Source organism: Dermochelys coriacea, chromosome 16, assembly GCF_009764565.3.
Source record: "Dermochelys coriacea isolate rDerCor1 chromosome 16, rDerCor1.pri.v4, whole genome shotgun sequence".
NCBI lineage: Eukaryota > Metazoa > Chordata > Testudines > Dermochelyidae > Dermochelys > Dermochelys coriacea.
The window spans coordinates 9,241,971-9,269,038 of NC_050083.1; the positions used below are offsets into that span (position 1 = coordinate 9,241,971).

The 27,068-nt window shown below is 43.7% G+C and overlaps 1 protein-coding gene across 1 annotated transcript in view; it reads left to right on the forward strand.

Moving 5' to 3' along the window:
* PAPPA (pappalysin 1) overlaps positions 1–27,068 on the forward strand; it is a 228,182-nt gene that overhangs the window by 95,663 nt on the left and 105,451 nt on the right. Inside the window, exons 8-9 of the mRNA XM_038374672.2 lie at positions 13,633–13,761; positions 15,383–15,474. Coding sequence (XP_038230600.1) covers positions 13,633–13,761; positions 15,383–15,474 — 221 coding nt within the window. The remainder of the gene's footprint in view (positions 1–13,632; positions 13,762–15,382; positions 15,475–27,068) is intronic.

Sequence of the window (27,068 nt, forward strand, 5' to 3'; positions counted from 1 at the left end):
TTTGGATGGAGAAATCATTTGTATTGTGGGTCTAGTGTTACATTTTGCAGCAAGCTAGAGACTGTTAACCACCTAGACATGACCAAATGTGCTTGAAGCTTTTTCTCTTTTGGCCAAGTCTTGGAATCTCCCTTCGTCAGTTGTCATTCAGTCCTCAAGCAAAAGTTTCAGTAAAGCCAACTACTGAATAAGGATTTCAACATTTAGGGCCCTATCCAAAGCTTATTGAAGTCAACGGTCAATGGACATGGAGCAGGCCATTAGCCAATGATACAGTTGAAAATAATGTGAAGAAAAAAAGGTATGATGCAACTAATCAGAAGACAGCATACAGATGACTTGAGCAAGAGAGATATTGTTGGTCCAAATTGCACATTGACAAACCAGGACTCTTGAATCACATCTGTTGCTTGTGTATTCTTGTTAAGAAGCCTGAGGCTAGTCATGGGGAACTGTACAAATTGATAGTAAAACTTCTGAGGCTTGGAGGCTGGTTTAAGTTTGCTTCCAGAGGTGTCATAGAACACTTGAAAGTAAGCAGCTCCAGATTCTTCTCCAGCATGAATGAGACTGCTAGTCCAAGACAAAGGACTCTGGGTGAAGTAGAGATGCTCAAGCACCAGTAAGATCACTGCCACCAGGCCCTGGGGGGGAATTATTTTCTCACCACCACACCTCTGACATATATCTTAGACTGGGCAGGAAGGATGACTAATTCTATTCACACATTCCAGGAATGAATATGTACCATTGCTCACCCACACACGGCACACCAAGTGCCTGGCAGAGAGAAACCAAAAAGAGAAAATCCACTTTTTTTTTCTTTTCTACTATTCTCCTTAATATTCCTTTTGGAGTGTTTCCTTCACATATGCAATGCTACTAAAAGCTAAAGTGTATGTTGCGATTATTTACAACCTCCAATAGTGTGCTAGGTACTTTACAGAAGAAGTAAACCAGGTTCTTGCGTCAAAGAGCATACAATCAAATGTTGGAGGCTAATATTGCTGCTGTTGCTAGGGATTATACATCTCCATTTAGCTGATCAGAGCTGGCAGCCACATTCTTTTCTTTTCTTTTCTTTTCTTTTCTTTTCTTTTCTTCTTATTAGTTTAATACTGGTTTAAAAATGCCAGTTTTTTGCATTTTTAAATTTTTGCAAGAGAATGAAATCTGCTTCCCACCACCTACAGAATATGCATTGCAAGCTTCCCCTGTACCACCCCCTGCCAAAGTGTTCTAGTCCTGACCTGGAGAAGCAAGAGGGCATGTTCGTTCTCCACTCACTAGGCAGTTTTCCTGTTAAATCTGCACAAAGGTGCCAATTAGCACCAGCTATTGTGATGGGTTGTGATTATTAGTTTATGTGGTTACTTATGTAACACCATAGCTACGTGTGGCACTTGACAAAACACACAGCTCCAGATTCTCTGTGCTGGCTGATCTGCATTTGATGTAAGATTAGGAATGGGAGAGCAAAGGTGGGCTTATGCCTTAGCAGCGTGCTGATCCTGACACAGGGCCGAGACCGTTTTTGGTCCCAGATTCAACTTAGGGTATGTCTACACTGAAGCTAGGAAGTGTAATTCCCAGCGTGGGTAGAAATACATGTGCTAGCACACCCAAAATAACCGTGTAGTTCAGCTAGCTGCCTGAATACATACCTAAGATCTTGTATGGGAATGTACGCAGGTGGCTAGCCTGAACGGCTATTTTTCGTACATCTGCCTCAGCTGGGAATTACACCTCCAGCTCTGGTGTAAACCTTACCTTAGAGGAGCTTCAGAGTTGCTGTAAGTTACTCACAGCTGTCTGAGCCTCATGGGGTGGTTCCAACCACGGAGAATAGGTAGAATGCAGAAGCACTCTGACCGTGACTCTTTCCTCCCTAGAGATACTTGCTTCTCCAGGGGCTGGGAGTCCTGATGGAGAGTTGCCACTATGCAAAGAAAATTCTCAGGAGGCATGTTAAGATGGATTTGCAGCCCTATGCCCTACCAGAGCCGTACAAGGGGCTATAGAGGGGCCAAGGATGCGGCCCACTATTGAGCTGTAGACAGATAGCCATTAGAACGTGAACTGATACCACCAACTCAAGCCATATTGGCCACCAAGCAAACATTAGTTGAAGATGACTGATTTCAGTCACTACCAGCCATGGTTACATTTGAACTGGCAACCTGGCAACAGGGTTTTTAGCTGCAAGATGATATGAAGGTTAAATGGGACCTTTCCCATTAGGCAAAATAATTTACTGCAGGTGAAAGTCTCAGAGCTGCAGTGAATTAGGCTGTACGTTACTCATGGATAATTACTGTTCGCTGATGTTTCCCTTCTTATGTACCTATTATTTGGGCTTCTAAATAAGGCAAGAAGCCCCAGGAATCTTCCAGGAGTAACAAATGCATTTTTTTTACTTGATTGAGGAAAGAAATATTGGACAGGCATGTGTTATGCAACAATTTAAAAAGTAACTCCTTTGTAAAACGTGGACTGAGCCTTGAATACCACAAGAGAGGCAGAAATGTGTTATCTGCTTTTTTATCAGCAGCATCGGCTAGTCTAGTTTTCGCTATTACTTTTGTAACTATTGGCCTAATCAGTTGCTGGGCACTTAGTTTTATATCTTTAATATTTTTTGTGTGGGATTAAAATACCAAAATTAGATAAGTTCATGGAGGATAGGTCCATCAGTGACTGTTAGCCAAGATGGTCAGGGATGGAAACCCAAGCTCTGGGTATTCCTAAATCTTTGACTGCCAGAAGATGGGACTGAACAACAGAAGATGAATTACTTGATAAATTGTCCTGTTCTGCTCATTCCCTCTGAAGCATCTGGAATTGGCCATTGTTAGAAAACAGGATACTGGGCTAGATGGGCCATTGGTCTAACCCAGTATGGACATTCCTATATTCTTAAGCTTCTGTTAAAGTTGGAATTCGGAGTCAAATCAAATGGGGATTGAAAACAGAGCTAGATTGGCATTACAATACTGCTCTTCCCTTAGTACCCCATTTGGATAGGACACTGATGGGCACAATAGAAACCCTTTTAGGCATATAATGGCTTACAAATATTCTGAACAAAGAGAGGGGCCTATGACAACCTGAGCAAAATTAACCTCTCAGGCTTGATCCTGTTCATTGTGACCAAGGCTTTTAAAAGTGACTACTCAGGGGTTGGGGTTTTTTTGAGGGGGTGGGGAGCAACCTGAGACACCTAATAGGGGCTTGGTTATCAGGGAGATAGTGCTCAGCACTTTTGAAAACCAGGCCTCTTTAGAGTATCTCAAGATGGGCATCCAAAATCATTAGTCATTACTGAAAATCTTGGCCTCTGAAGCTAAATACAATGAACTGGATCATTTGTTCACCATGCTTTTTTTAAGTATGACCAGTTGCAAATGTAATGACAAAAGAAGAAGTTAGCTCATGATGGGACTTTAGCTGGGTAGAGAGAGGCCAGTGTATATAGGTTCCATCTGGTTATTAAACCATTGAAGAACCACAAGTGATCTCCTAGGATTTGTCATAATTTGAAGTGGATTAAGCCAAAGCACAGAGCCCCTGCAGAGGGAATCATGACAGAATATTCCTTTGGAATAGACACATCATCTCCCTGTGTAAATGACAAGTACAGATACATTGTACGCATGAAAGCATCCACATATATCAGCCCTATGCTATTAGGAAGCAGTATCCTCTGAAGAGGGACTCTATGATTTTTTGGGGTTACTCCCCTAAGAAGAAGAGAAGTTCAGGATAGCAAAGAGGAGGCTTAGCTGAGAAAAGAGGAACCTCAAAACCTCTATGTGCACCCAGGTCTTAATCCAAAACCCACTGAAAATCAATGGACAGTCTCCCCTTTGGATCAGTCCCCTAGAGTATCCACTCGCATGGCTCTGTTTCTGCATGCTGAGTGTTTTACATCTCCTCAGTATTACACAGAAACATTAGAGTATTAAGTTCTGAAAATGAGGCCTTGGCTCAGGATTGTTGAAAGGAAATCCTAGAGGTCACGTCTGGATTCAAAGACACTGCCTTGCTAATGACCTCAGCCCTGGAGGGACCTTCCTCCCAGGGACATGCTCAGTGGTGCAGGACTGAACTTGCTGATGCTGGATCTTAAAACCAATTGAACTTCAAAACCAATCTGCAGCTGAACCATCTGTATGCAGAGTCCTGCCTGGAAGAGCCTACAGACAACTCACAGGGTCCCCATCATTTCTGTTAAGAGCCTTTTTCAATTTAAATTAATAGGGTCTGAATCAGGCATTTCCCAGGTAGCATAGTTGTCAAAATCAAGTTAAAACAGATGCTGACCCCACTGGTAGCAGTCTTGTCAGTGGAATGCTTTGTGCCTGGGTAAGAAATGGAAACATCATTAAAGGTGTGAGTAATAAAATGCTGGCCACCCATGCTGGCCTTAATATCTTATTTGCCAGATCCCCAGCTGGTTTATACCAACTGAAGATGCATCCTGATACATTTTAGCTTCCAGAGTCTTTAGTGCTGGGTCAACTCCTAACAAACCCCTCTCTCTGAAATTGCTGAGACAGAACTTCACAGGAGCCTTTTCTAATTGAGAAGCTCTCATACCTCAAATAAACATCACCTGAAACTGTGCTCAGGAAACGAACAAAACAGATTCCTCCCCTCCCCCCCCCCCGCTTTTTTAATAACCAACAGGTGCTGAGCCCCTTAACCTATATACTTCCATAAAACTGCCTCTCGGGTACAAACTCCCATCTAAGACTGTGGACCTCTAACAGTTACTTTATCCTGGAATTTGTAACTTGATCCCATTAAGAAGCTTCAGAAGGAGCTTGTCATCCTTCTAAAGAAAAAAATCTTATTTTGTTTAACCAAGAAACTTAAAAATTGTCCATCAGTGTTAAAATGTTTGTTTTAAAAAACAAACAAGAAATATCTTTCCGACCTTGGCTGCAAACTTTGTTTTTTATTAAATTTGCTACTGTGTTTTCAATTGGTACCAGGGCAAATATTTGTATGATTATATCAAAGTCTGCTGGAGTTAATCAGTTGCATATATATGTTTGCTACTTTAAAACGTCATGCGTTTGCATGAAGGAAGAAAATGATCTTTTTAAAGGAAAATTTTCAGTAGTTTAATGTCCACGTTATCTGCTAGAAATGTACATGGAGCTCAATTTTCAGAGTTAGGTTGCTATATTAACGTGTGCGTTACTGCATTTTGACCACTCAGAACAGCACCAGTTACTTATTATAGGAACCTGTGTGCTGATCTGAGCACCAAGTATAGAATGGACATTTTGACCTAGGTTGGAAATTAAACTCATCTCATACTCTTTTTTAGTTACACCAGTGTAAATCTGGAGAAAGGTTACTGAAATAAGTAGAGTTACTCCAGATTGATGACAGTGTAATTGACAGTAGAAACTGTGCCATAGTTGTGTATTTTTAATCTTGTATTCATGAGTGTCGTTGTTGCCGGTGGTATACAAAAACACGTTACATGCAAATACCTGTTTCTAATTTATTTGATCATTGCTTTATCATTAATATCTGGGACATCATAAATGAGACATTTGTAGGCTCCCTAGCATTGTGGAAGTGGGTAAGATGTTGATATTGATGTGGTACTAGAACTAGCTTGCCAAGACAGAGTTAGAAAAGAGTTGGCTGAGGGCCTGGTCTCGTTTCTGTTGAACTCAATGGAACTTTGGGTTGCTAGAACCACTTGGTAATACAAAATATGCTACACAAAGCACTCAGCTGAGATGAAAACTTGAGGCATACTTGTTATTTCCTCGGGCTATGGTTAATACCTACTGCTGAGCTGATGAGCAGGACATGTGCATCTCTTATATACTGCATGGAAAACCACTGTCCATGTCAAATGGGCAAACAAGTTAGAATCCAAGGGCCAGATCCATAGCTGGTGGAAATGGGCAGAGTGCTGTAGACTTCAATGGAGTTATGACACTTTATGCCAGCTAGGGATCTGGACCCAAACTTTGATTGATGGAGTTGAGAGCAAGGCACCCAGGAATAGAATAAAAGGCAAATGGATTAGACTAATTAATGTCTATCAGATTAGAAAAAAATCTACTTGAAGTATGTTTGTATATCCATTTGTGTGGGGTCTGGGGGGAAGTGTCAACCAAATCGAACTCTGCCTGTGTAATGTGACCATGGGAGGGGAGATTGGAACACAGTCTTTGGAGACAGGAGGTCTGACTGGTAAAGATATAACATTTCCATGTCCAAAAGGTCCGAGATGATCAGGCAGTTTTCTGGGGGAGACTTTGAAGTTCTTAGCCATTTGGAAGGAATGGTGCATAGAAACAATCAGGCTGGGGAATGGAATAAGTGAGGACTTTTTTTGAAGTGGCAACTACCTAAATTTCAGAAGTGGCATATGGTTCTGCACAAACTGCCTCTGATGCATAAACCTCACACGTTGTGCAAGCTGGTAGGAGATGAGGTACCCTGGGAGGACTTGGCAGGACTTTCCCCAAAGATTCAGGGCTGGTGCAGTTGGGTACTTTTGCATTTGCAAACGTCTGCCCATGTTCGTGAATGGTTTATAAACATCAGTTGACGATGATCAGGTTGCAAACAACCCCTAGTCCTCCTCCCACTGCTCTTCCAAGAGGTGTCCCACGGACTCTGGGACCCTCTCCAACCAACGTATGTTTGCTGCATTGAGGGTGCTGTGTGGCCTGTCTATCCCTCCTGAGTTCCCCTGAGACCTCGGGGTGTGTGTGTGTGTGACTGTTCTGCTCCCTAAACTGGTTCATTGCAGGAGTGAGGATGAAGGATGCCTTACATGGTTTTGGCTTCCCCCAGTACTTAGAGTTTTTAGGGTGGGGAAGCAGTCTGTACCCCTCCATCTCTCCTTCCTACTCCCTATTCTCACTTCCAAACTGGCTTTCTGTGGAACACAGCACCCCATAACCCCTAGGGTAATTACTAAGGAGACCTGTCTGGTTCCATAGCAAGTGCATGCTACTCATTATAGGTTGGGGACAGGAAAGGCAGTGGATAGGGCACTTAGCTGGGACTCGGGAGACAGGATTCTATGCCTCGTTTTGCCACTGAGCTGCTCTGTGACCTTGGGCATGTCACCTCACATCTCAGTGTCTCTGTTTCCCAACCTAACCTTTGTGTCTCTTGTCTATTTCAATTATAAACTCTTCCAGGCAGGGACTGTTTTTCGCTATGTGTCTGTGCAGCACCCAGCAGAACTGGGCCCTGGTCTTTGCTGCGGCCTCTAGGTGCTACTGTAATAATAATATTACTACTAATAATAAATAAATAATATGGCTACTCCTGGGTGAATCTCAGCCCAAACATAGCCAGTATTCATCCTTGCCACTCTGTGAAACTCTCCATCTGTTCAGGTTTAATTTGAATTTCAGGCAGAGGGACAGGGTAAAATCCATCCTGGCATCTCCAGTCTTTGCTCCAGAGGGAACACGGCCCAGGGCCTGTCAGGTTTATTTAATCCCACAACTAATTTGTTTTGTTCTCCCTGGTGAACAGTAAAAGCCCGAGGACGGCACGTAAGCCCAATCCTCCCGTTAGGGCCTAGCCTATCTTCCGTAGAGAGAGAAGAATCTCAGCAGCAGCCTCCTTGGCGTTCGTTTCTTCTAAATCAACTTTGTGCCAAACAGACAGGTGGGAGGGTTGTTTTGAGGCCCTTGCATCTGCCATGTCGCTTGGCTTATGCAAACAGCAAAAGATCTGACGGCAGCTGAAATAATAGACAAGTGCAAGAACTCGAGATTTTTGACGTCCTTCTTTTGTTTACAAAATTCCACACACACCCTCCCAGCTTCAAAATCAGACAAGAATTCTCTTCATTGTCTTCTACTGTCACTCTCATGCCATTTTTATTTAAAAGAGAGAGAGAGATTACGGGAGAGGGGAAAGCAGCTCTGTTTGTACAGTCAATAACAAGTGTGATCAATATGTCCTAAAGTGACCCTCTCCCCTGGGGCCATCTGTTATAGGAAGAGCCTTTGTAAGCACCGTAGGCTATGGGAACATGAAAAGCTACAGTGGCACTTCCTAGGTGCTCTTCCTCTTGCAGTGGAAGTAAAATCTAATGACCCTAGCTTCAAGCAGATTCGAAGAAAGGATGGGGCAGCTCTCAGTAATCCAGGAGCACGCTTGACCGCAGAAAAAGAGGTAGTTGATTCTCAACTACTTTATTGACCCTCATTTCTTGCCCTGAGATCAGGACCAATCCCACGGAGCATCATCTCTGAGCTACAGAGCTCCCTCAGCTCCCATTAACTTAAATAAGGCCTCTTATTTTGGTGCCTAAATATGGGTTTGAAATAGCATGTGAACTTGGGCAAAGCACTCCTCCAGGTGCCACTGTTTTTCCTCCCATCACCTTGTCTTTCTTGCCTATTTAGAAGGTCAGCTCTTTGGGAGAGGGACTCTCTCCCCCTGTGGGTCCGCACCATGCCTGGCACAATGGTACCTGTATCCAATTGGAGCCATTACTGTAGTATAGGTAGCAAATAACAATCACATTAATCAAGAGGAGCAGTGAAGACTTATCTAAGTTCTCCTGCCAACATACCTCAAGGGAAGAAGGAATTTAGTCTCTATGGGTCAGATTTTTAGAGGTGCCTAATTCCCATTAAATCTCACCCCATCTCCATTCCAATTTGTGGCCAGAGACCTACTCCCATGGAAGCCAATGGGGAAAACTGCCATTGATTTCAGTCAGTCAGGATCAGGCCTCTTGTGGCCAGTTGTGAAAGCTCTTTTGGCACTTGGACCACTAGGAGCTGGACTGAGACCTCCCATCCCATCTTGTTTCAGCCTGAACATGGCTAACTCACTAGTGTAACATGCACTGTGGGGACTTCAGGACCATTGACCAAAGCAGGGAATGGGCATAACAAATATGAACATAGCAGGAATTTCAAAATGGCGGGAAACGGGTTCTTTGCCTGGCCTCAGGATTTCATTATATAGGACAGCCACATAGTAGAGCTAATTAAAATGGAAAATACTGGGCAGCTCTATGACTGTGGAGAACTGAGGTGGAATAAGGCAAGATCTTCAGCTCCTCAGGATTCAGGCTTTGTGACTATGGTTGGCCCACCCTCAAGCAGTTGGTCCAAGGTATAGCAGCCAGAGAAAGTGAAGGCCACAGCTGGTAGCTGCCATCTGGCTTCTTGCTTTGCTGGGCTAGGCTTCATCACTAAGGAAGAAAACCAAGGGCAAAGGCTGGAGGAAAGCAAGGATTCAGCTGGGACATGTGGAAGGAGGGGCTGGTTCTGGGGCGAGAGGAGGGCTGAAGAAGAGATTTGTTCAGAGAACGAAGTCTTTGGGGGAGCAGGACCCAAACTTTTGGTGGACCACATCCCCATTTAGGAACAAATAGAGGCTGCGCCTTATTGGGAACACTTAAGGTGTTGAGGATACAGAGATTTCCTTCACCCCTCCCAAGCACCCTTGCTGGATGCAGCTGTAATTTGTCTGCAGGTACTCAAGACATTTGGGTGCAGTGGCTCTCCACCTTTTCCCTACATGATAGGAGCACCTGGCTAGCCTTCCTTGCAGCATTCATTATTTTATGGAAAACATGCTTTCTAGGGGCAGAAGCTGGGATGGTCTCTAAGAAGACGTTCAGTTGCATGACAAAGGGGGAACTTTATAATGAAAAATCTATCTATCTATCTATGTATCTATCTATCACTTATGCTACTAAAAACACATTGGCCCTTGCAGTGGGAAGAAGGGGTGCAGGGAGCTGCTTTGCCCCAATATAACCAAACAGGAGACATCTAGAAAGGAGCTGATTTCACTTGCAGAGTAGGAGGGGCAGCTCATTTGGCCAAAGGTGCCGACTACCCTAACAGGGGCATACCCAGGCATGCCTAGGGTGCAACCCTAGCTCCTGCACATCTGCAAGCATTCAGGGGAGTGTGCGCTGCAACTCTAAAATCCACAGTCCCTTATGTCTAGGGCTCTACCAAATTCATGGCCATTAAAAACGCTTCATGGGCGTGAAATCTGGTCTTTCCCCGTGAAATCTGGTCTTTTGTGTGCTTTTACCCTATACTATACAGATTTCATGGAGAAGATTTGCATTTCTCAAATGGGGGTCCTGACGCAAAACGGAATTGCGGGCTGGTCGCAAGGTTATTGTAAGGGAGGGTTGCGGTACTGCTACCCTTACTTCTGTGCTGCCTACAGAGCTGGGCAGCTGGAGAGCTGGGGCTGCTGGCCGGGAGCCCAGCTCTGAAGGCAGAGCTGCAGCCAGCAGCAGCACAGAAGTAAGGGTGGCATAGTTAGCAGAGCACAGGCAGAATTATCCTTAATCATTTACATCCGCAAAATACACCCACATTTTTGTACCCACAAAACTGTGCCACCCTTACTTTTGCATTGCTGCTGGCTGCAGCTCTTCCTTCAGAACTGGGCTCCCGGCCAGCAGCTGCAACTCTCCAGCTGCCCAGCTCTGTAGGCAGCACATAGCAGTACCGCAACCCTCCCCTACAATAACCTTGCAACCAGCCCACAATTCCTTTTTGGGTCAGGACCCTACAATTACAACACCATGAAATTTCAGATTTAAATAGCTGAAATCATGAAATTTACAATTTTTAAAATCCTATGACCGTGAAATGGACCAAAATGGACTGTGAATTTGATAGGGCCCTACTTATCTCACCACTGCTTGTGGAGGGAGCACTGCCCCACCATCCGGTGGCACTGTGGAGCCCTTTGAATGTTATAGGAACATTGGCTGAAACCAAAACAGGAAATGTGGCTGACAAGGACAAGACACAGGGAAAAAAAATAACTCAACTGCCCACCCTCCCCAATAGAAAGAGTAAAAGAAATAGAAGACCTCTATATCTCAATCTCCAAATATCTCCCTTGCTGCTGGAGAGAGGAAAAGCAGCCCTTGTGGTATTTCACATGGTATATTCTAATTCCTCCTCTAAACAGAGGAGTTGAGTCAATGCTTTTCAGTAATAGTGCCTCCCCCTGAGCGGAAGCCAGAGTGATCAATACCCTTTACTCAGTTCTGGAAAAGGTCATTAAAAGACCATAGGTATAAATTTGAAAGAGCAGTTGCTTGTATCCTTAATATTAAAGATGCTCTTCAGCTTCAATTCCTTAAGTACCATCATGTGAAACAGCCATGCATCAGAACCGATTGACAGAGAAGTGAAAAGTGTGCATTATCATTATTACTGTCCCATCGGATCGGTGGGAAGGCAGATGGAAAAATAAATAGTCAAAATCTTGCTTATATCAGTGCCGCCCAAAGAGCTTGTCTTGTTGACAACTCCAGATACACAAACTCTAATATCCACTTGAGTGCTCATTAATGTACCTGATACATGGAAGAAAATGCAATGGCATTTCTCTTTCATTCTTTTGTTAATCTATCTGTTTTTCTATACAGTGTACACTGTACTTATCACCATGGCTTTGCATACTACTGCCCGACGTATTAGGCGTATCCACTTTAAAACACTCATGTTTCTCTCCAAGTTTGGCACTCTAAAGGAATGCCAGAACATTAAGTAACCACACACAGCTTATGAGAAACAGCAGTGGATGAGTTAATGTAAGTGGGAGATTCTGAAAGGCCACTTTTGGTAATCCAAACTGAGTAGGAGGTTTGCCATTAATTGAAAAGCATTTGGCATGGTTAGTGCTGCAAGCCCTAAGTCACGTGAGCTTAAAACGCCAGATCTACACTTTAAAACGTATATTGGCAAAGCAAAGTCAGTCGGGGAGTGAAAACACACACCCCTATCAACACTGTTATGCCAACAAAAAACCTTAGTGTAGACGCAGCTATGCCACGGAAGAGGGCTTCTGTCAGCATAGCTAATGTCGTTCAGGGCGGTGGTGTTCTTACGCTGGCAGAAATACTCCTCTTGGTGTATGCTGCATCTACACTAAAGGGCTATGAAGTCTCCATGTGTAGACATAGTCTTAGAGTTTGTAGCTCAAGTGTTGCTCCATCTCAGGAATGTCTGTAACCAGCGTCTACCTGTTGTATCCAATTGGAAGGGTCACTTGGAGCTGCCCACTCTCCCATTTCCCATCCTTTGTGGATCACTCTAATCTAGCCTTCCTTTAATTGGAAGTACTCAATCTACCTTAGACCACAGAGGTATCTGACAGACTGAATTTTCTTCTCTGTGGTGGATTATTAAGGTAGGGAGGCTTCTTAAGTTTGCTAGCAGTAGTATGCACAGAAGAATCTTCTGAAAGGGACGGAGCGATGGAAATAGGGAAGAAAATTGGTTTTGTGGTTAAGGCACAGTTCTGGGCACTAGAAGACCTGTGTTCAGTTCCTGATTTAGCCTCCATTTTCCTTTGTGGCCTTAGGCAAACTACTTAATCTTTCTGTGCCTGAGGAGTGGTTATATGTTTCCTAGTCCTCCACAGTTAGCAAAGAGGTCCAGGAAGTGTTTCAGTAGAGAAATGTCCTTTCTGCCTCCATCCCTATAGCTAAACTGTAAGAATCACTTGCTCTGATGGGGGCCATCTGTTGTCGGATCATTTTCCACACCTGGGTAGCAGATTGCAGTTGGAAAACTCTCCCACCTCATTGTGTAACTGGTGGCTGGATTAAGCCAAAGCACACTGGGACAAACCAACCCAGCAGTCATTCTTCCCTGACATACACAGAACGCTCTCCCTGTATTAACTCGTGCATTCAGTCCTTGACCACATAATTATGCACACTCAGTCCTTCTTCCATCTGAAGTTTCCTTTCCAGTCTTCTAGGTCATATTCACATACAAACCCAGTCTTCTGCAGCCCATTAACTCATAAACATAATCCTCACCCCATGCTTAATGTAGTGCCAGTCCCTCTGCTATGACACTCTAGGACCAATTTCCCATCCCATAGTTAAACAAACATGAACTTTGTAACTCATTGTTTTCCTATGGAATTTCTATTATAGCAAAATTTTCCTTTGCTGAATGTATTTTCAGTTTGTTTACTCGTGAATGTGCGCACACAGAGAAGATACATATACTCATTGGCTGCACTTTGCTCTCAGATGTATGTGCATTCAACTATCAGTAAGAATTGCATGTGTGCCCAAGAGCAGAACCTGTGTGAACCTTTTTTGGGGAGGTTCAAACTCACAAAGAGTGGCACATTCACTTTTCTGAAGTGACTCTGTGATTATTACAGCTGCTTGAACTGTTAGCTCACAAATATTTAGTGCCTTTCTTGGTTAGCAGAGCACAGGCAGAATTATCCATAATCATTTACAGCCGCAAAATACACCCACATTTTTGTACCTACAAAATCAGATGTGGGTCAAATCTGGGGAGCAGGCTATTTCACTCCTGGATTTGTACCTGCAGTTAAGAGCTGCCACTACTCAGATTTGCACTTGCTCTTGAATTGAACATGGAAGAATGTGGGCACAGATTACTCCCACAAAAAGGAGGGTGCCTTTCTGAAAACTAGTCCCATGTAATCCCAATCAAGTGACTCAGGAATGTTCTAGGAGCCTGATTGAATTAAGGACGTTTTCTGAGAAGCCTAGCTGCTTTTCAGCAGCCCCTTCTCTGACCTGTATTATTGACTGTATTGTGCTGCTCACTTATTGTTTCCTCTCTTGCGTTGTAGGGAGTTGAGTGACAGCATCGTGTATACGTACCAGGTTGCCGTTATTTCTGGAACAGAGGAGAGTGAACCCTCCCCCATGACTGTATATACTCATGGAAGTGGATACTGTGGAGATGGGATTATCCAAAAGTAAGTGTGAAGTAAGCAAATAGATACAGCAGTGCTGCTTCCATTGATCCAGAGATTGGGGTTAGAAAGGAAATTACTGCCTCTCATACATAATCACTACAGCTTTTGTCTTTGATCACCTGATGTCTCCATAGCCTAGGCTGACTCTCAGAAGTAGAAAGAGAAGGACCCAAGTCTCTGATTATTACCAAGACGATAACATTTAATTGGAACTTAGTTAGGTCCTGCTGTCCTGCCATCTATATATATATAAAATTTCTTAGTGTTAATTGCTGACAAAAACAGAAATGTTCACAATATCTTTGGTGCTATCATTAAGTGAGAAGTGCCACGCGGGCTGGCAGTTGATGGACAGCTGGCACATGGGAGGCCAGGTTTCCAGGGCAACCTCAGGGCAAGGTTGCTCTGCAGGCCACTGGAACTGGGATGCATTTGGAGGTGACAGATTTGGGCTCCAAGGGAGAGTGTTAGTCATTGCAGGTTCTCAATCAACTGCTCCCTCTCCTTGCCTGCTGATCAACAGACCACTAATAATAAAAATAATTATGAACAATTGTAGTTTATTTTTACTGTATTGCATTTATAGCATGAATGGGACCTGCTCAAAAGTCTCCAGGCACTTTAACAAAATGTAATTAATTAACAACAAAATTAACAACAAACGCAGGTCCAGTCCTGCAAACACAGTTCATGGGAAGCAGAGCTTCCTGTCAAAACAATGGGACTACTCATGGTTTCAAGCACTAGTCCTGGCAGCAAGTGTTTGCAATATTGGGCCCTAAAGCTAATGCATTCAAATTAAAATAACCAAACCATTGACACATCTGGGGCAACTGGGAGGAGAAAGACAGTGGTATCAGTTGTACTTTGTGTTCCACTTCTCATGCCATTATGCTGCAAATTATTTAGACATCAGTTGTGGCTTTGCCACAGGGCTTGAGTAAGGGGTAGTACATAGTTGCACTGCCCCAAGAGCAGACCAGGAACCAGATTGTGGCACCGTCTGGTCCTTCGTTGCCACACTTGCTCCTGTGGGGACAGTGGGGGGAGAGAGTCACCCATACCCATTCTTTTTGTGGTTCAAGTTGCTTCCCCTCTGTGCAGGCTTAATGGCACTGGCTGGTGGGTTGTGGGGGCAAAGCCAGGATTCCCTCCACTATCGGCCGAGTGCTCTCCATCCCATGCAGCTACCTGCAATCTGAGCCCATGAAAGGCACTTACACCTCCTTATTCCCCTGTGTGGGCGCGTTGCTGGAGCCACAATCTGGCCCTTTCAGACAGAGCACAAAGAGCTTCCAGAATTCCTGCCCTTCCAGGCTCTCCTCTGATCACATAGCTGCTGTCTTTCCCCCCACCTGCTGAGTTGTCAGCAGCAGCCATAAAGGAAAGTGCTCATGTCTTAGCCCGGAAGCAATAGTGCCACCTACCTGCGAGGGAACTGGAGGGAAAACCTTGTACCCTGGAATTGTCAAAGCTGGGAGATGGAGGAGAGAGAACAGGTGATTTGAGGGCCAGCACAGCACTGAATTAAGCATCTCCAGGTTATGAGACAGGAACTAAGAGAGGTCTGAGAAATGCAGCTGTTTTCCATCTGATCCATCGTTTTGTCTCCTGCCTGCAGAGATTTGGGGGAAGAATGTGACGACATGAATAAGATCAACGGCGATGGCTGCTCCCTCTTTTGTCAGCAGGAGCTATCCTTTAATTGCCTTGGTAAGTCTAGTCCAGAGCTCCTTCCACCCAGGGTGGGTGGCACCTCTGTGCGTGGTGCAAGTAAAAAATAAACAGCAACCTCAGTGACCTGCCAATGGGTCGCCCTAGATGCAAGGAAAAAGGTGGGATTTGTGGGATTGAAAGGCATGTGTCCTTTCCCAGTTTCAAGTCATTTGGATGGAAGATTGATTCTGGTGGTTTTGTAACTGGCTTGGACTTTCAGCAGTGTTAGGGCCTGATTCCAAGCCTATTGAAATCAGTGGGTGGCTTTTCACCCCCGCAATAGGCTTTGGATCAGGCTCGATGTGAGGATATGAACCGATCCCTTCTGGTAAACAGAGGAAAGAGTGTCCAGGGAAGGGACTTGGAACAGAAGCAGCCCCAGCTGAGGTCACACCTGCTTTGAGATGCTAATCAATATCTGAGGATCAAAGGACCAGCTAATCCCCTTTTTTCAGAGGTGAAAACTACTTAATCAGATTTTGTTTGCAAGCCTGGTTTGCCCTGATTAGCAGGAAATGTAAACACAATGGCCAGAAGATGTTCCAGCTATCTGGGGACTGCAGGATTGCAGTTGTGAGCTTAACATATTTATTAAATCCTTGAGAAGAGGGGGCAGAGAAGGGCAACTGAGGGCCCATCTACACTGCAGCTTCTGTGTTAGGCTAGGTCTACACTACAGTTTATGGCAGTGTAACTTATGTTGCTCAGGAGTTTGAATAACCCCCCCCCCCCCCCCGAGTGACATAAGTTACCCCGATATAGCACTGTCCACACTGGCACTTATGTCTGCGCAAGAGCTCCCGCCACATAGCTGCCACCACTCACAGAGGTGGTTTTATTATGCCTACGGGAGAGCTTTCTCCGATCAGCATAGAGAGTCTTCACCAGATATGCTGCAGTGATGCAGCTGTACCACTACAGCGCAGTATGTGTAGACATACAGCACTGTGTTAAGGAATCATGTTACGGCCTAGGCCGGGGACGAGTCTCTGTGAGCATTTGGTTTGGATGCTCTTTTGACCTATCCAGACTTCTTGAATCTTCAGAATCAGGCTGCAGATCACAAAAGAACGGATGTGCTCAGGTGATGTTATGAAGTTCCATAGCTGGTCCCGTCTGGATGGACTGAGAGAGCAATCTATCTAACCACAGTCTATCTAATGTACTTAAGCTTTTGATATAGCAACCTACACCTGAGGATCCAAGGCACTGATTCTGCAATACTTGGGTGTATGCGTACCTTTAAGCACATGAATAGCCCATTAAAGTCAATGAAACTACACATGTGCTTAAAGTTGAACATACTTACATTTCTGCATAGGTTAAAAAAGTACCTTGTTGAACCAGGGCCTCAAGCATGGTATTTTGACACTACCCGTTCAAACTGGAAGTGAAACAATTCTTATCCAAACCTTTTAGGAGCTCCGAAAAGGTTTAGTTTGTGTTTAGTTCCAACAGTTTTGGTGGTGGGTGTTCTGTTTTTTTTTATCCCAGTCACATGGCTCATCTCAAGGAAACATAGTAGAGCTACATGTGAGTGTGCAAAATTCGTGTCCTCTAACACGATGGACAAAAAAATCAAAATAAATACAATACAAATCACATTTTTGCAGATTGAAGTATTTTCAGTCTTACTTCTGTGTTTGGTGTTTTAGGATGGATTTTTTTTTTTGAGCAGGGGGGTTGTGAAAATGTAGTTAGTTTTCAGAGCAGCGTAAAGCTGTTCATTTTTCATAGGCAGGTGCAGAGTTAAAGCCGGTGTTTTGCACAGGTCCTAGTTTTAGAAAAAATCAAAATAGAACCCAGTTGTTAGTAAAATCATTAGTATGTGGATTCAATAAGAGCCTGATTCGACTTCACTGAAATCTACGGAAAGACACCAATTGGCTTCCAGGGGCTCTGGATTACCAGTGATGAGTGTCTAGACAGACACAATACTGGTCTTTCAGCCAGACAGACATATTTTAACACAAAATAAGGCATTATCTTATTAGAAACCACTAAACCATTGGGGTGGGGGAAGGGGTTATTTTTTAAAACAAATTTTACTTATAATAAAAATGCATAACTAAAAACAAAGCAGGTAGCCCCCTTCTTGAAAGCCTGATAACATCAAACCAGATCCTGCCAGCTTTAGTCAAGGAAAACTCTTCTTTGACTTCAGTCGGCTGTTTTGCTTGAGAAATGACTGAATGATTGGGCCCATGGCTTGAGGAATGGAAAAGAGGCAGAGAAACATGTGCAATTGATCTGTAATGTTACGAGACTAGCACATGTTGTGGCCCTGTAGAATAATAAATAATCATTTCACATTGTACTACTTTTATACTGACATTACTGTGATAATATTTAGCTCTCTTTAGCACCAGTGAAGCATACAATCCCTGTTTACTGAAGTCTTTAAAGGAATGTACGCACATGCTTAAATTCTTTGCTGAATTGGGGCCTACGGTTATGTCTACACTGCAGCTGGGTGCATGCCTCCCAAGAGAGATTCAAGCTGGCTCCTCTCAAGATAAAAAGAAAAGGAGTACTTGTGACTAACAAATTTATTTGAGCTACAGCTTATGAGTGAGCTACAGCTCACTTAGCTCACGAAAGCTTATGCTCAAATAAATTTGTTAGTCTCTAAGGTGCCACAAGTACTCCTTTTCTTTTTGCGCATACAGACTAACACGGCTGCTACTCTGAATCCTCTCAAGATACTACAGCTTGCTAAAATAGTGGTGTGGGCATTGTGCCACGGGCAGCAGATAAGGCTAGCCACCCGAGCTTGGACACAGAGGGTTGGGAGGACTTGGACAAGGAGAGCTAGCCTGAGCCACTGCCAGGTCGCAGCATCAACACTGCTATTTTTAGCATGCTATCTTGAGTGGAGCTAGTATGAGTTTGTCTACATGGCCTGGAACATTCACTTCCAGAAGCAATGTAGATGTACTGCAAAGGTCTGATCTTCCAAATACCACCAGGCATAGTGCTTACTTACCATGAGCAGTTCTGTAGAAGTCAGCAGGTCGACTCACAGTAGTAAGCTATATGGCTGGCAGTAAGCATTATTCGGGCCCTAATTTATACAAAATGATCACTAAACGTTTCAGAATCAAAAGTTTCAGAGTAGCAGCCGTGTTAGTCTGTATCCGCAAAATGAAAAGGAAGACTTGTGGCACCTTAGAGACTGACATATTTATTTGAGCATAAGCTTTCGATGAAGTGAGCTGTAGCTCACGAAAGCTTATGCTCAAATAAATTTGTTAGTCTCTAAGGTGCCACAAGTCCTCCTTTTCTTTTTTCAGAATCAAAAGATATTCTGAGGTCTCCATGATAGGAGGTTTAACAAGCATGCATATTCACACCTCCGGAGAGACGACTCTCCTCACATTCTTTGCTAGAGCAGAAATGCAATTAAGCAAGAAAATACTAGCAAGCTTAAATCTGCTGCTTTCCCTCTGCATCTCCTACCATCAGGGCCTTTTATTTTTGTCTCTGACAGGTTCGCTTTGTTTTGTGTACATGGCACACAGCAACTCTCAGAACGCTTTGCACTGGTGCCTATAACTCAGTTAGGCTGCTTCTCTTTTTTTGTTTTGTTTTTGTTTTCCCTCATCCTCCCCCTTATAATCAGATAAGGCTGTGATCAATCTGCTTTGCCATGGGAGGGGTGGGGTGAACCAAGGAGAGAGGCGGGGGAGAAAGCTGTGTGGTCTTTACTGTCAGGCTGCCCTGGCCTTCTCAGAACAGAAAGCTGAGAAAAGAAAACAGATAAGATTAATAGCATTTAGTTCTTGCAAGATGCTCTCACACCAAACTGAAGAGCGACATGTGGAATAAATAAATTAATTAATTAAAGCATCTGGCAGTGCTTCCTTTTAAATGTGATACTGCAATGTCATTAGCCCTTCTCCACCCCCAACTTTATTCTATGCCCACATCCACCAGTTTCTGCTTAGTGGATTTTTGCTCATGGAGCCCTTGTTCTTTCCCCATGGGGTTTGGAATTTGGTCCCTGGATGAAAGTTTCATCTCTCCTGTTAACAACAAGCTGCAGGAGAAAAGCAAATCCGAGCTTTGGCCCATTGCAACACACACACACACCCATACAATTGTCCCGTAGTTGGATGGAGATCCCTGATTCATTTCACGTTGACAGTGAGGCCTCATGGCATGGAAATGATTTGGGGTCACTATGGACTAGAGCCAGGTTCAAACCAATTGCCTGAAGATGAGAGTCTCCATGAGCATCTCTAATAAACGTTTACTTATCCAACTGGTCCTTACTTGCCCGAGTAAAGGCCTGCAGTGGTGGGACGCACATTCTCCTACCATTCTGAAGAAAAAGAACGCTATATTGGATAAGACACCAAAGAATATCAAAGAAACCTGTGAGAAGATATTATGACAGGAGCACAGTAAAGGCTGAAAGACAAGTTAAAAAATATCTTTAAAGGAGTTTCAGGTCCTGCATCTACCCCTGAGTCTGCCTAGCAATTTGTGGGTTATTACAATCACATTTACTATTATTCTCATTTATTACTTAACTTTCCCCTCACATCATGGTGAGAAAGGCCCACATAAACAAGTCAGGAAACCAACAGCACACCAAGGCCAGCAAAGCTTTGAAGTGCAACCATAACTTGAAGCACATGATCGGTCCCATTGAAATCCTCATTACACATCTGCCGGATCAGGGCCTCGTGCTGTCAAATGCCAAAAAGGAAACAAACTCCAGGAAAACAAAGAGGACAATTTTTGTCCCCAATCTCTTTCAGCTAGGGTGATTTTTGGGGCTGCTTGGCACAGCAGTAGGTGAAAAACGTTCAGAGAGATGTGTGTTTTTTAAGTTGCTAATGTCGCTTTAATACCGCTGCTTTTCAGCTTATGTTTTGGCATCAACTTTATCGTTCTACCTCTATCGCCCTGGTCTGTCTTTCCCTGTTTGGAAAAGCCTCTCCTTACAGTTGGAAACTTCCCTTTGTGGAGGATCCATCGTTTACCTCGCCAATTTTCCATGCATTAGGTGTAGCATTCTCCCCGGTCTCATTGTCTGGAGACTGTATTGCATTCAGGGAAGTAATTAATATTCATGACCTTGCTATCTCTATTTGGAGCATGAGCCTCTAGGGAAAATGCAATGTTAAGTGAGTGACACAAACCTAATTTTATATGTCTTTTTTTTTTTTTTTTGACAGAGAAGTAATGTGCTTAAAATAAATTGATGGATGACCATCCATATTCATTGTGGGCATTTAGAGTAGACTGAGCTCCCATCCTCCCCACCCCCCCCACACACACACTTACTCCTGCACAGAAACATGTGGGTTTGACAGCTGACTCCACATCCCTGTACAGCAGCTACTGGTGCTTTTTTCCTTTAGAGAATGGTAAAAAGGTCTTTACAAATCCAGCCAGGGGCTGAGTGCACCAATGGAGTGGAGGGCACTTAGCCCCTTCCAGGATGTGCTCAGTACCTCACTGGATTAGGCTACATAAGAGCAGTGGTGTCCTAAGGCCAAAATGTGGACCCAGGTACCTTGGGAAATAAGTATTGCCGCTAACAAACTAAGGTGGGTCTGTAGTAGATACTCATAGTAAATGGAAATTAATTTGCTAACTGGAGCTCTTCAACCAAAATTCTCACACACCCCAATATTCAGCTTCTGGCAAATACTTTGAAGCTCACCATTTCCTGCAGCCCTTGGGAGTATGTGGCTGCATGTTCCAAGATATGTAATTATTCATTTGGCAAGTTAGCAATAATACCAGTGTCAATTTTTAGGGACTGTCATCATTAACAGGGTAGTTTTTAGCATGCAGACCAGTGATTTGACTTTCTTTGTGAATAATGCCACTTGGTTTTTTTCTAAGTTTGCTTCCCTGCCTCTAAAGCAAATTGGCAAGCTTCTGAAAGGTCCACACTGCTAACTTTGTTCATGTCAAAACATCTCCTTCCCCTATGGCTATCACCCACTTCCACTGGAAACCCAATTAGCTTTTCAGTGTTATCTCCAAAAACCAGTTAATGAATCTGCACTAGTCCTCTCTGAAGTAATGGTGTATCAACAGCTCCATTTTTCATGGGCGGATAGAGGCACAAAGAGTTTCAGGGGCTTGCCCAAGCTGATAGAGAGTGAGAGGTGGAAGCAAGATTAGAACTCAGGAGTATGTGGGTAGTTGGTTTACAGAAAAGATAAATAGTTTACTACTGCTGGCTAGCTATGGAAAATCTCTTTTAGCTCAAATGACAGAGGTTTGTGTTTTTGGAGGTGAAGTATCAAGATTTTAGTCCCACTCACTGCAGGTGAGTTGTCATTTTATCTTTAGTCTGTTGCACACAGATGAATTACATAGTTATTATGTTGAGCTAAAGCCACTAAATCGTACTGAAGATCCTAATCACCTTGGTCAAAGGAGAAGCCCAGGGATGGCAGGCTGAGTTTATAGGAAGTCGCTGAATTATCAAAGGGTAATAAAAACACTCCTTGTGTTTGCCCTTTCAGTTCAGAAGACACTCCAAGATGATTGTCACCTTCCTTCAAGCCTCTGAATATTCCCCCATAGAGTGTGACATCCATATTTACTTCATTTCAAGAATGTCTATCTACCCACTTTATTTCATTGATGAAAAATGTCACAGGTTACTGAGATGTGACTTTATTCGGTGCAGTTTCCATGTGTCCTAGTCAACAATTTTTCCTCTCTTCAGTTAAAATCTACAGAAAGGAAAATTCATCTGAAACCTTGTATTGACAGAAGAAATGTAACTATCCCCAGTTTGGTCAGAATGAATAAGAGGGATAACAGACATCCTGGATTTCAAGCTTCCTCCCCGAGGGCTTGATCCTGCTCGCACTGAAGTCAATGGTAAAACTCCCATTGATTTGAATGGTGCAGAAATTGGCCTCCAGTGCCCACCTTCAAAGGGTAGCCAGTGGAACCACTTCTTATTTTGATATGGGAGCCTCTGAACAAATACCCGCTCATCTGTTAATGCGAGTTCTGTAGCCAGATCTGCAGATTAAATGTAGATTAAATAATCTAGTGCAGATTATTAACTAGTGGGTCTAATCCTGGCTTTATGTAGGTCAATGGGTTTTGTTTGTTTTTCCCCACTGTCTTTGGAGAGACCGTGATTTGGCCTTAATCGGTCTGAACATTTCCTCTGGTGATTGGGAAGACCCGTATGCCAATTGTCATCTCCCTGGGAGGGTCAAACAGACCTTTAGGGGTTAAGATTTAATGCCCGCTCTGTTCCAAGAATCCGTTACTCTGAGACAATGTGTGTGCATTTTTGTCCCTTTTTGGGGGGGAGAGGGGAGGATTAGCTATGAGGCATGAGGGTTGTTGTAGTTGGAACTGTCCCTAAATAAACAGCTGAGCTTAAAAATACTTCTTTTTTGTCCGGACTTTTAAAAAAAAACAGTAGTTAATGTACAAAAGAAGACTATTCTGGTGCCAATCACTGTATTCTGAGCTGAAAACAGGAAGCTGCACTGGGTGTCTGTCCCCAGCACTTTGACCATTCTGCTTGGACATTAAAGGCCTTGTCTGAGGATGTGCTATGTGCCGTGAATTGGGTAAATCTTATTTTTTTTTCCCCACAATGTGGAAGGCTGCCCATCACAGATAAGTCTGTATCCTGCATGTCTGCTTCCTGATGTGTCCCAAACTTAATCAGTTTCACTGAAGTAAAGCTCTAGCCTCTCCCTGAACAGGTAGCCACAATCCTTTTGTGAACTACAATATTAGCAATGTTAGCAGCTTCCGAAAAAGTTTTTCTACCACCTGCCTTGCTTTGTACTTTCGCTTATCTCTGAACCCAGTGAGAAATGGGAACACTGGATGCTGAGAGCTGAATTTTCTGCTACTGGGAGCTGTGCTTGGGGACCCATGCTAAAGGCAGCTTTCTGTCCTCACCCCAACACGTTAGCCCCTGTTCGATGGAGACGAGACTCAGGGCTGCTGTGGGTTGTACAGTCTGGTTAAATCTGGGGCTCACTGGAAAGCAGCAGTTGTCTTGCCATACCTCTTTCCTCAGACACATCTCCGACACTAGGATCCGCAGAGCTTAACAGAGAGCTTGCATGTGCCATTCAGAGACTGTCCTGTTCCGGGGCAAACTTGTCAGCAGACAGAAAAAGGGGCAAGGTTTGGCTTAAAAATTCCAGTGCCTGCACTAATGGTTTTCTAGGGGGAAAGGAACTTGGATTGCCTGGATTATTACTTTGGTTTCTTTCAGAGTTCAGCTCAGGTCTTTGGGCATCTGTATCAAAACCTCCAGAGAGACTCCCTCTCCCACTCCCAACTGCTGCCCCTGCAACAGTTTTGCTGTTCCAGATTTTGATTTGATTTTGGCATCTGTATTAATTATTTTATGTCACTCTTTCTCACAGTCAGCAGCTGCTCCGCTTCAGGACCCCTTCCAGGTTGAGCAGTTAAAATTAGACACAATTTCAAACTGAAAAGCAACTCTGTTAGTTGACATAGTACAAGGAGCAAGCAACTAGCAATAGAGAGAAGCACCACAGCAAAACTATTTTTATAAATGCAACTGGTACCAGGAGGTGAGATGAACCCTACTGTGCAAAGGAATCTGGGTCCAATCCAGCGAAAGGGAATGTCAGGAAATGGCAGATGGAGCCTGCAGTATCCCTTGTGTTAGGGAGGAGACCAGACTCAGATGTAAGTAAAATAAAAGGGATTTTTTGTTGAGGCTACTAGACACAGTTAGAGTGTAGGTTCTCTCTGGTTCTCAAGTGGTTAAACATAGTGGGTGCTGCCTACTGCCACCATTCATGGTCTCTTTAAATCCTGGCCTGGTTTGTACAGAGATGGAGTGCATAACAGGGTCTGGTAAGAACAGTAGTTCTTATACAAGTGCCTTCTACCTTCCACCTAATTTGGTGCCTGATAAATAAAACAAAAAGAAGAATCCACTGCAAATAATTCGGGGGAAGTGTCCACTGTCCTAAAGGCCCGTGCTTGTAGATTCTTCATAAATTGTGCTTTAGCTTAGTCCTGATCCAGTGATGAGTTTCACAGTGTCCACATGGAGCTTGTTGCAGCGTCAGGTCATGCAACTGTAGACCATGCCCTCACATATGTGTATATAGGCGTAGCACAGTTGGCCTTGATCCTGACTGAGGCCTAGCAGGGTAGACTGGAGGGTGAAATAGGCTGTTGGAAAACAACTATCAATTAAAAAAACACCAGGTTATCATCACAGCTGTCTCGCAGGAGAAGAGATTATTGCTTGGCCAAATGTGATTGCATTCAGCGTCACGTCCTGCTTCCTTCCCTGCCTTACTTTGCACACAACCAGTCTTTGCCGCCCTTCTGACTTTGGAAACATTGCTTCCAAAGTTGGTGAAACATCAGCCATAGGTCTTACAAAGAGCTGCTGCCCTATTCCGCTAGGAATGGAAGTCCCTGGCACAATCAGATTTGGTGGTTGGAGCTGGGTAAAGTCTTTCATGCTTTGCCAGTACATTCTGGCCAACCAAAGCTCTTGCCAGATTTCTCAGAATGATGGACCAGAAGCAGTGTTGAAGAGTCCTTTATTTTGGAATGTAATAAAATTGCCCGAAAGGAGTGGATGTATGAATGGACAGGAACCATGCTGAAGGGGACGTTTGGGGCTGATAAGGATGGGGAAAAGAAAGCTTGGATGTATTTGTTACTGCTTTGTGTACCTAGTATTGTCCTGACCACTGTGAAATATAGGGCCCACTTCTCCTCTTTCTGATTCTGAATCCATATAATTCCATTGACTGAGTGGAGTTATGCCGGATGCGCACCACGGAGGGATGACAGTCAAGCCCATAGATTTTCACAAGTAGTGAGGGAAGTCTCAGGAAGACCTGACCAGAACATTACCCAAGTGTGGTATAAAAACTGTGGCTCTGATTCTCAGCTGTGCTGAGCACACAAAGCCCCATCTGAAGTCAACAGGAGTTGAAGCTACTCAGTGCCTCTGAAAATCAGTCCCTCTGGTTTCCCTTCAGTCACCCACGCAACGTTAGTTTGGGCACTGGCTAGCATCTTGATTCTGACATGATCCCCTCTGCATCTACAAAGTTCGGAAAGAGGTCGGAAAGCTCAGCCTCTTGGGGTTCGCTTATATGCAAGAGTATTTATGTGATGAGGTTTGGAGGCATATTGAAATTCAGAGCCATGAGGTTGGAAACTTTCCAGTATTTATTCCCCCCATAAAAGGACATCTTTAAATGTTTCAGAATGATTTGCTAGTGGCAAGAACACATTCCCTTAAAAAGCAAAATGCAGTTGTAAAACCACTTTTCCTCCCTCATTTTTCAAAGCTTACATCATTGACTGAACACCTGATCTTCTATTGGCTCGCATAAGTAATGCCATTCAGCCAGTGTTACCGACAGGTAATAAAGGGCAGAGCACACTGACTCATTGGGACTGGAATTGGAGATGGGACACACACACACACACCACATTGCTGTTTGCTGATCATCTGGGCAGTCTCCATTTAATTCAGACATCTCTGTCTCTCCATTCTGTTCCTCCCTTGGGTTTTGCAGACTCCGAGCAGACAGATTTATTGGGGTCTTAAACATAATCAGGAACAAATTAGCCTCTGTAAGAATCACACACTGGCCTGGATCACAGCTATTCGAAGGCAGCTTCCTCTCCATGTGAATATGAATTAAGTCATCTGATTGGAGCAGATCTTGAGTATTCTTTTATCCCAAACACATGATGTTATCAGAGGCCCATTACATTTATCATCGCATTAGGAGGGAACATTTGGAAACAGTACAGGAGAACATTGGTTATATAAATTCTGTGCTTACTCCAGTGCCTATAGTGAAAAATCAGTCTGTTTGTGGAGACTGTGTCTAAATGCATATGTGTAGGATGAATGTGTGGATGGAGAGTGTGTCTCTGTTAGTGGGGCTATCCCTGCCTGGGGGTTGTGTGCATGTATGAGTATCGTGTATGTGCGTGCATTTGCATATACATGTGTTTGTCAATAAATGTTTGTCTCAGTCAGTGTGTGTCAGTGAGCAAGCTGCCTCAGTGTGTCTGTACTTGCCATGTGTCTGTCTATAAGGGAAAGTTTTTTTTTTAAGTTTGGCGGTCTTTAGTTGCTTGTACTTTTTAAGGAAATTGGTCTCTTTATAAGAGAACATAAAACCTTTTTTCCAAAGAATAAGTGGTGTTTTACTTTGGGTTATTTACCATGATCTTTCAAGATCTGAATATTTCTTGGAGATTTCTGTTCAGATCCTCCCCTAATCTGGGATGTAGTTTTCTGAAAATTGTACACAGCTTTGGCCGCTTCATACCAGAGTTACCCAGGCATTTCAGAGAGATGTCTAAAAGCATTAGTGCATATGTGAAGGAAAGATAAATAGAAAAAGAGCTGAAGAGGTATGAAATGGTGGAGTTCTTCTTTAGATGGCTCTAAGCACCATTCCAGGCTGACCACAGATGTCAGAAGCAAGGGAATGCAGCATGCAAGTGTTCATTGTCTTCTTGTTACCTTCCACTCTTTTGACCAGGCCTGATATTAAGGGATTAGAATCTTACATTGGGGTGGGTGGAGGGAGGGGAGAGAAACTCAT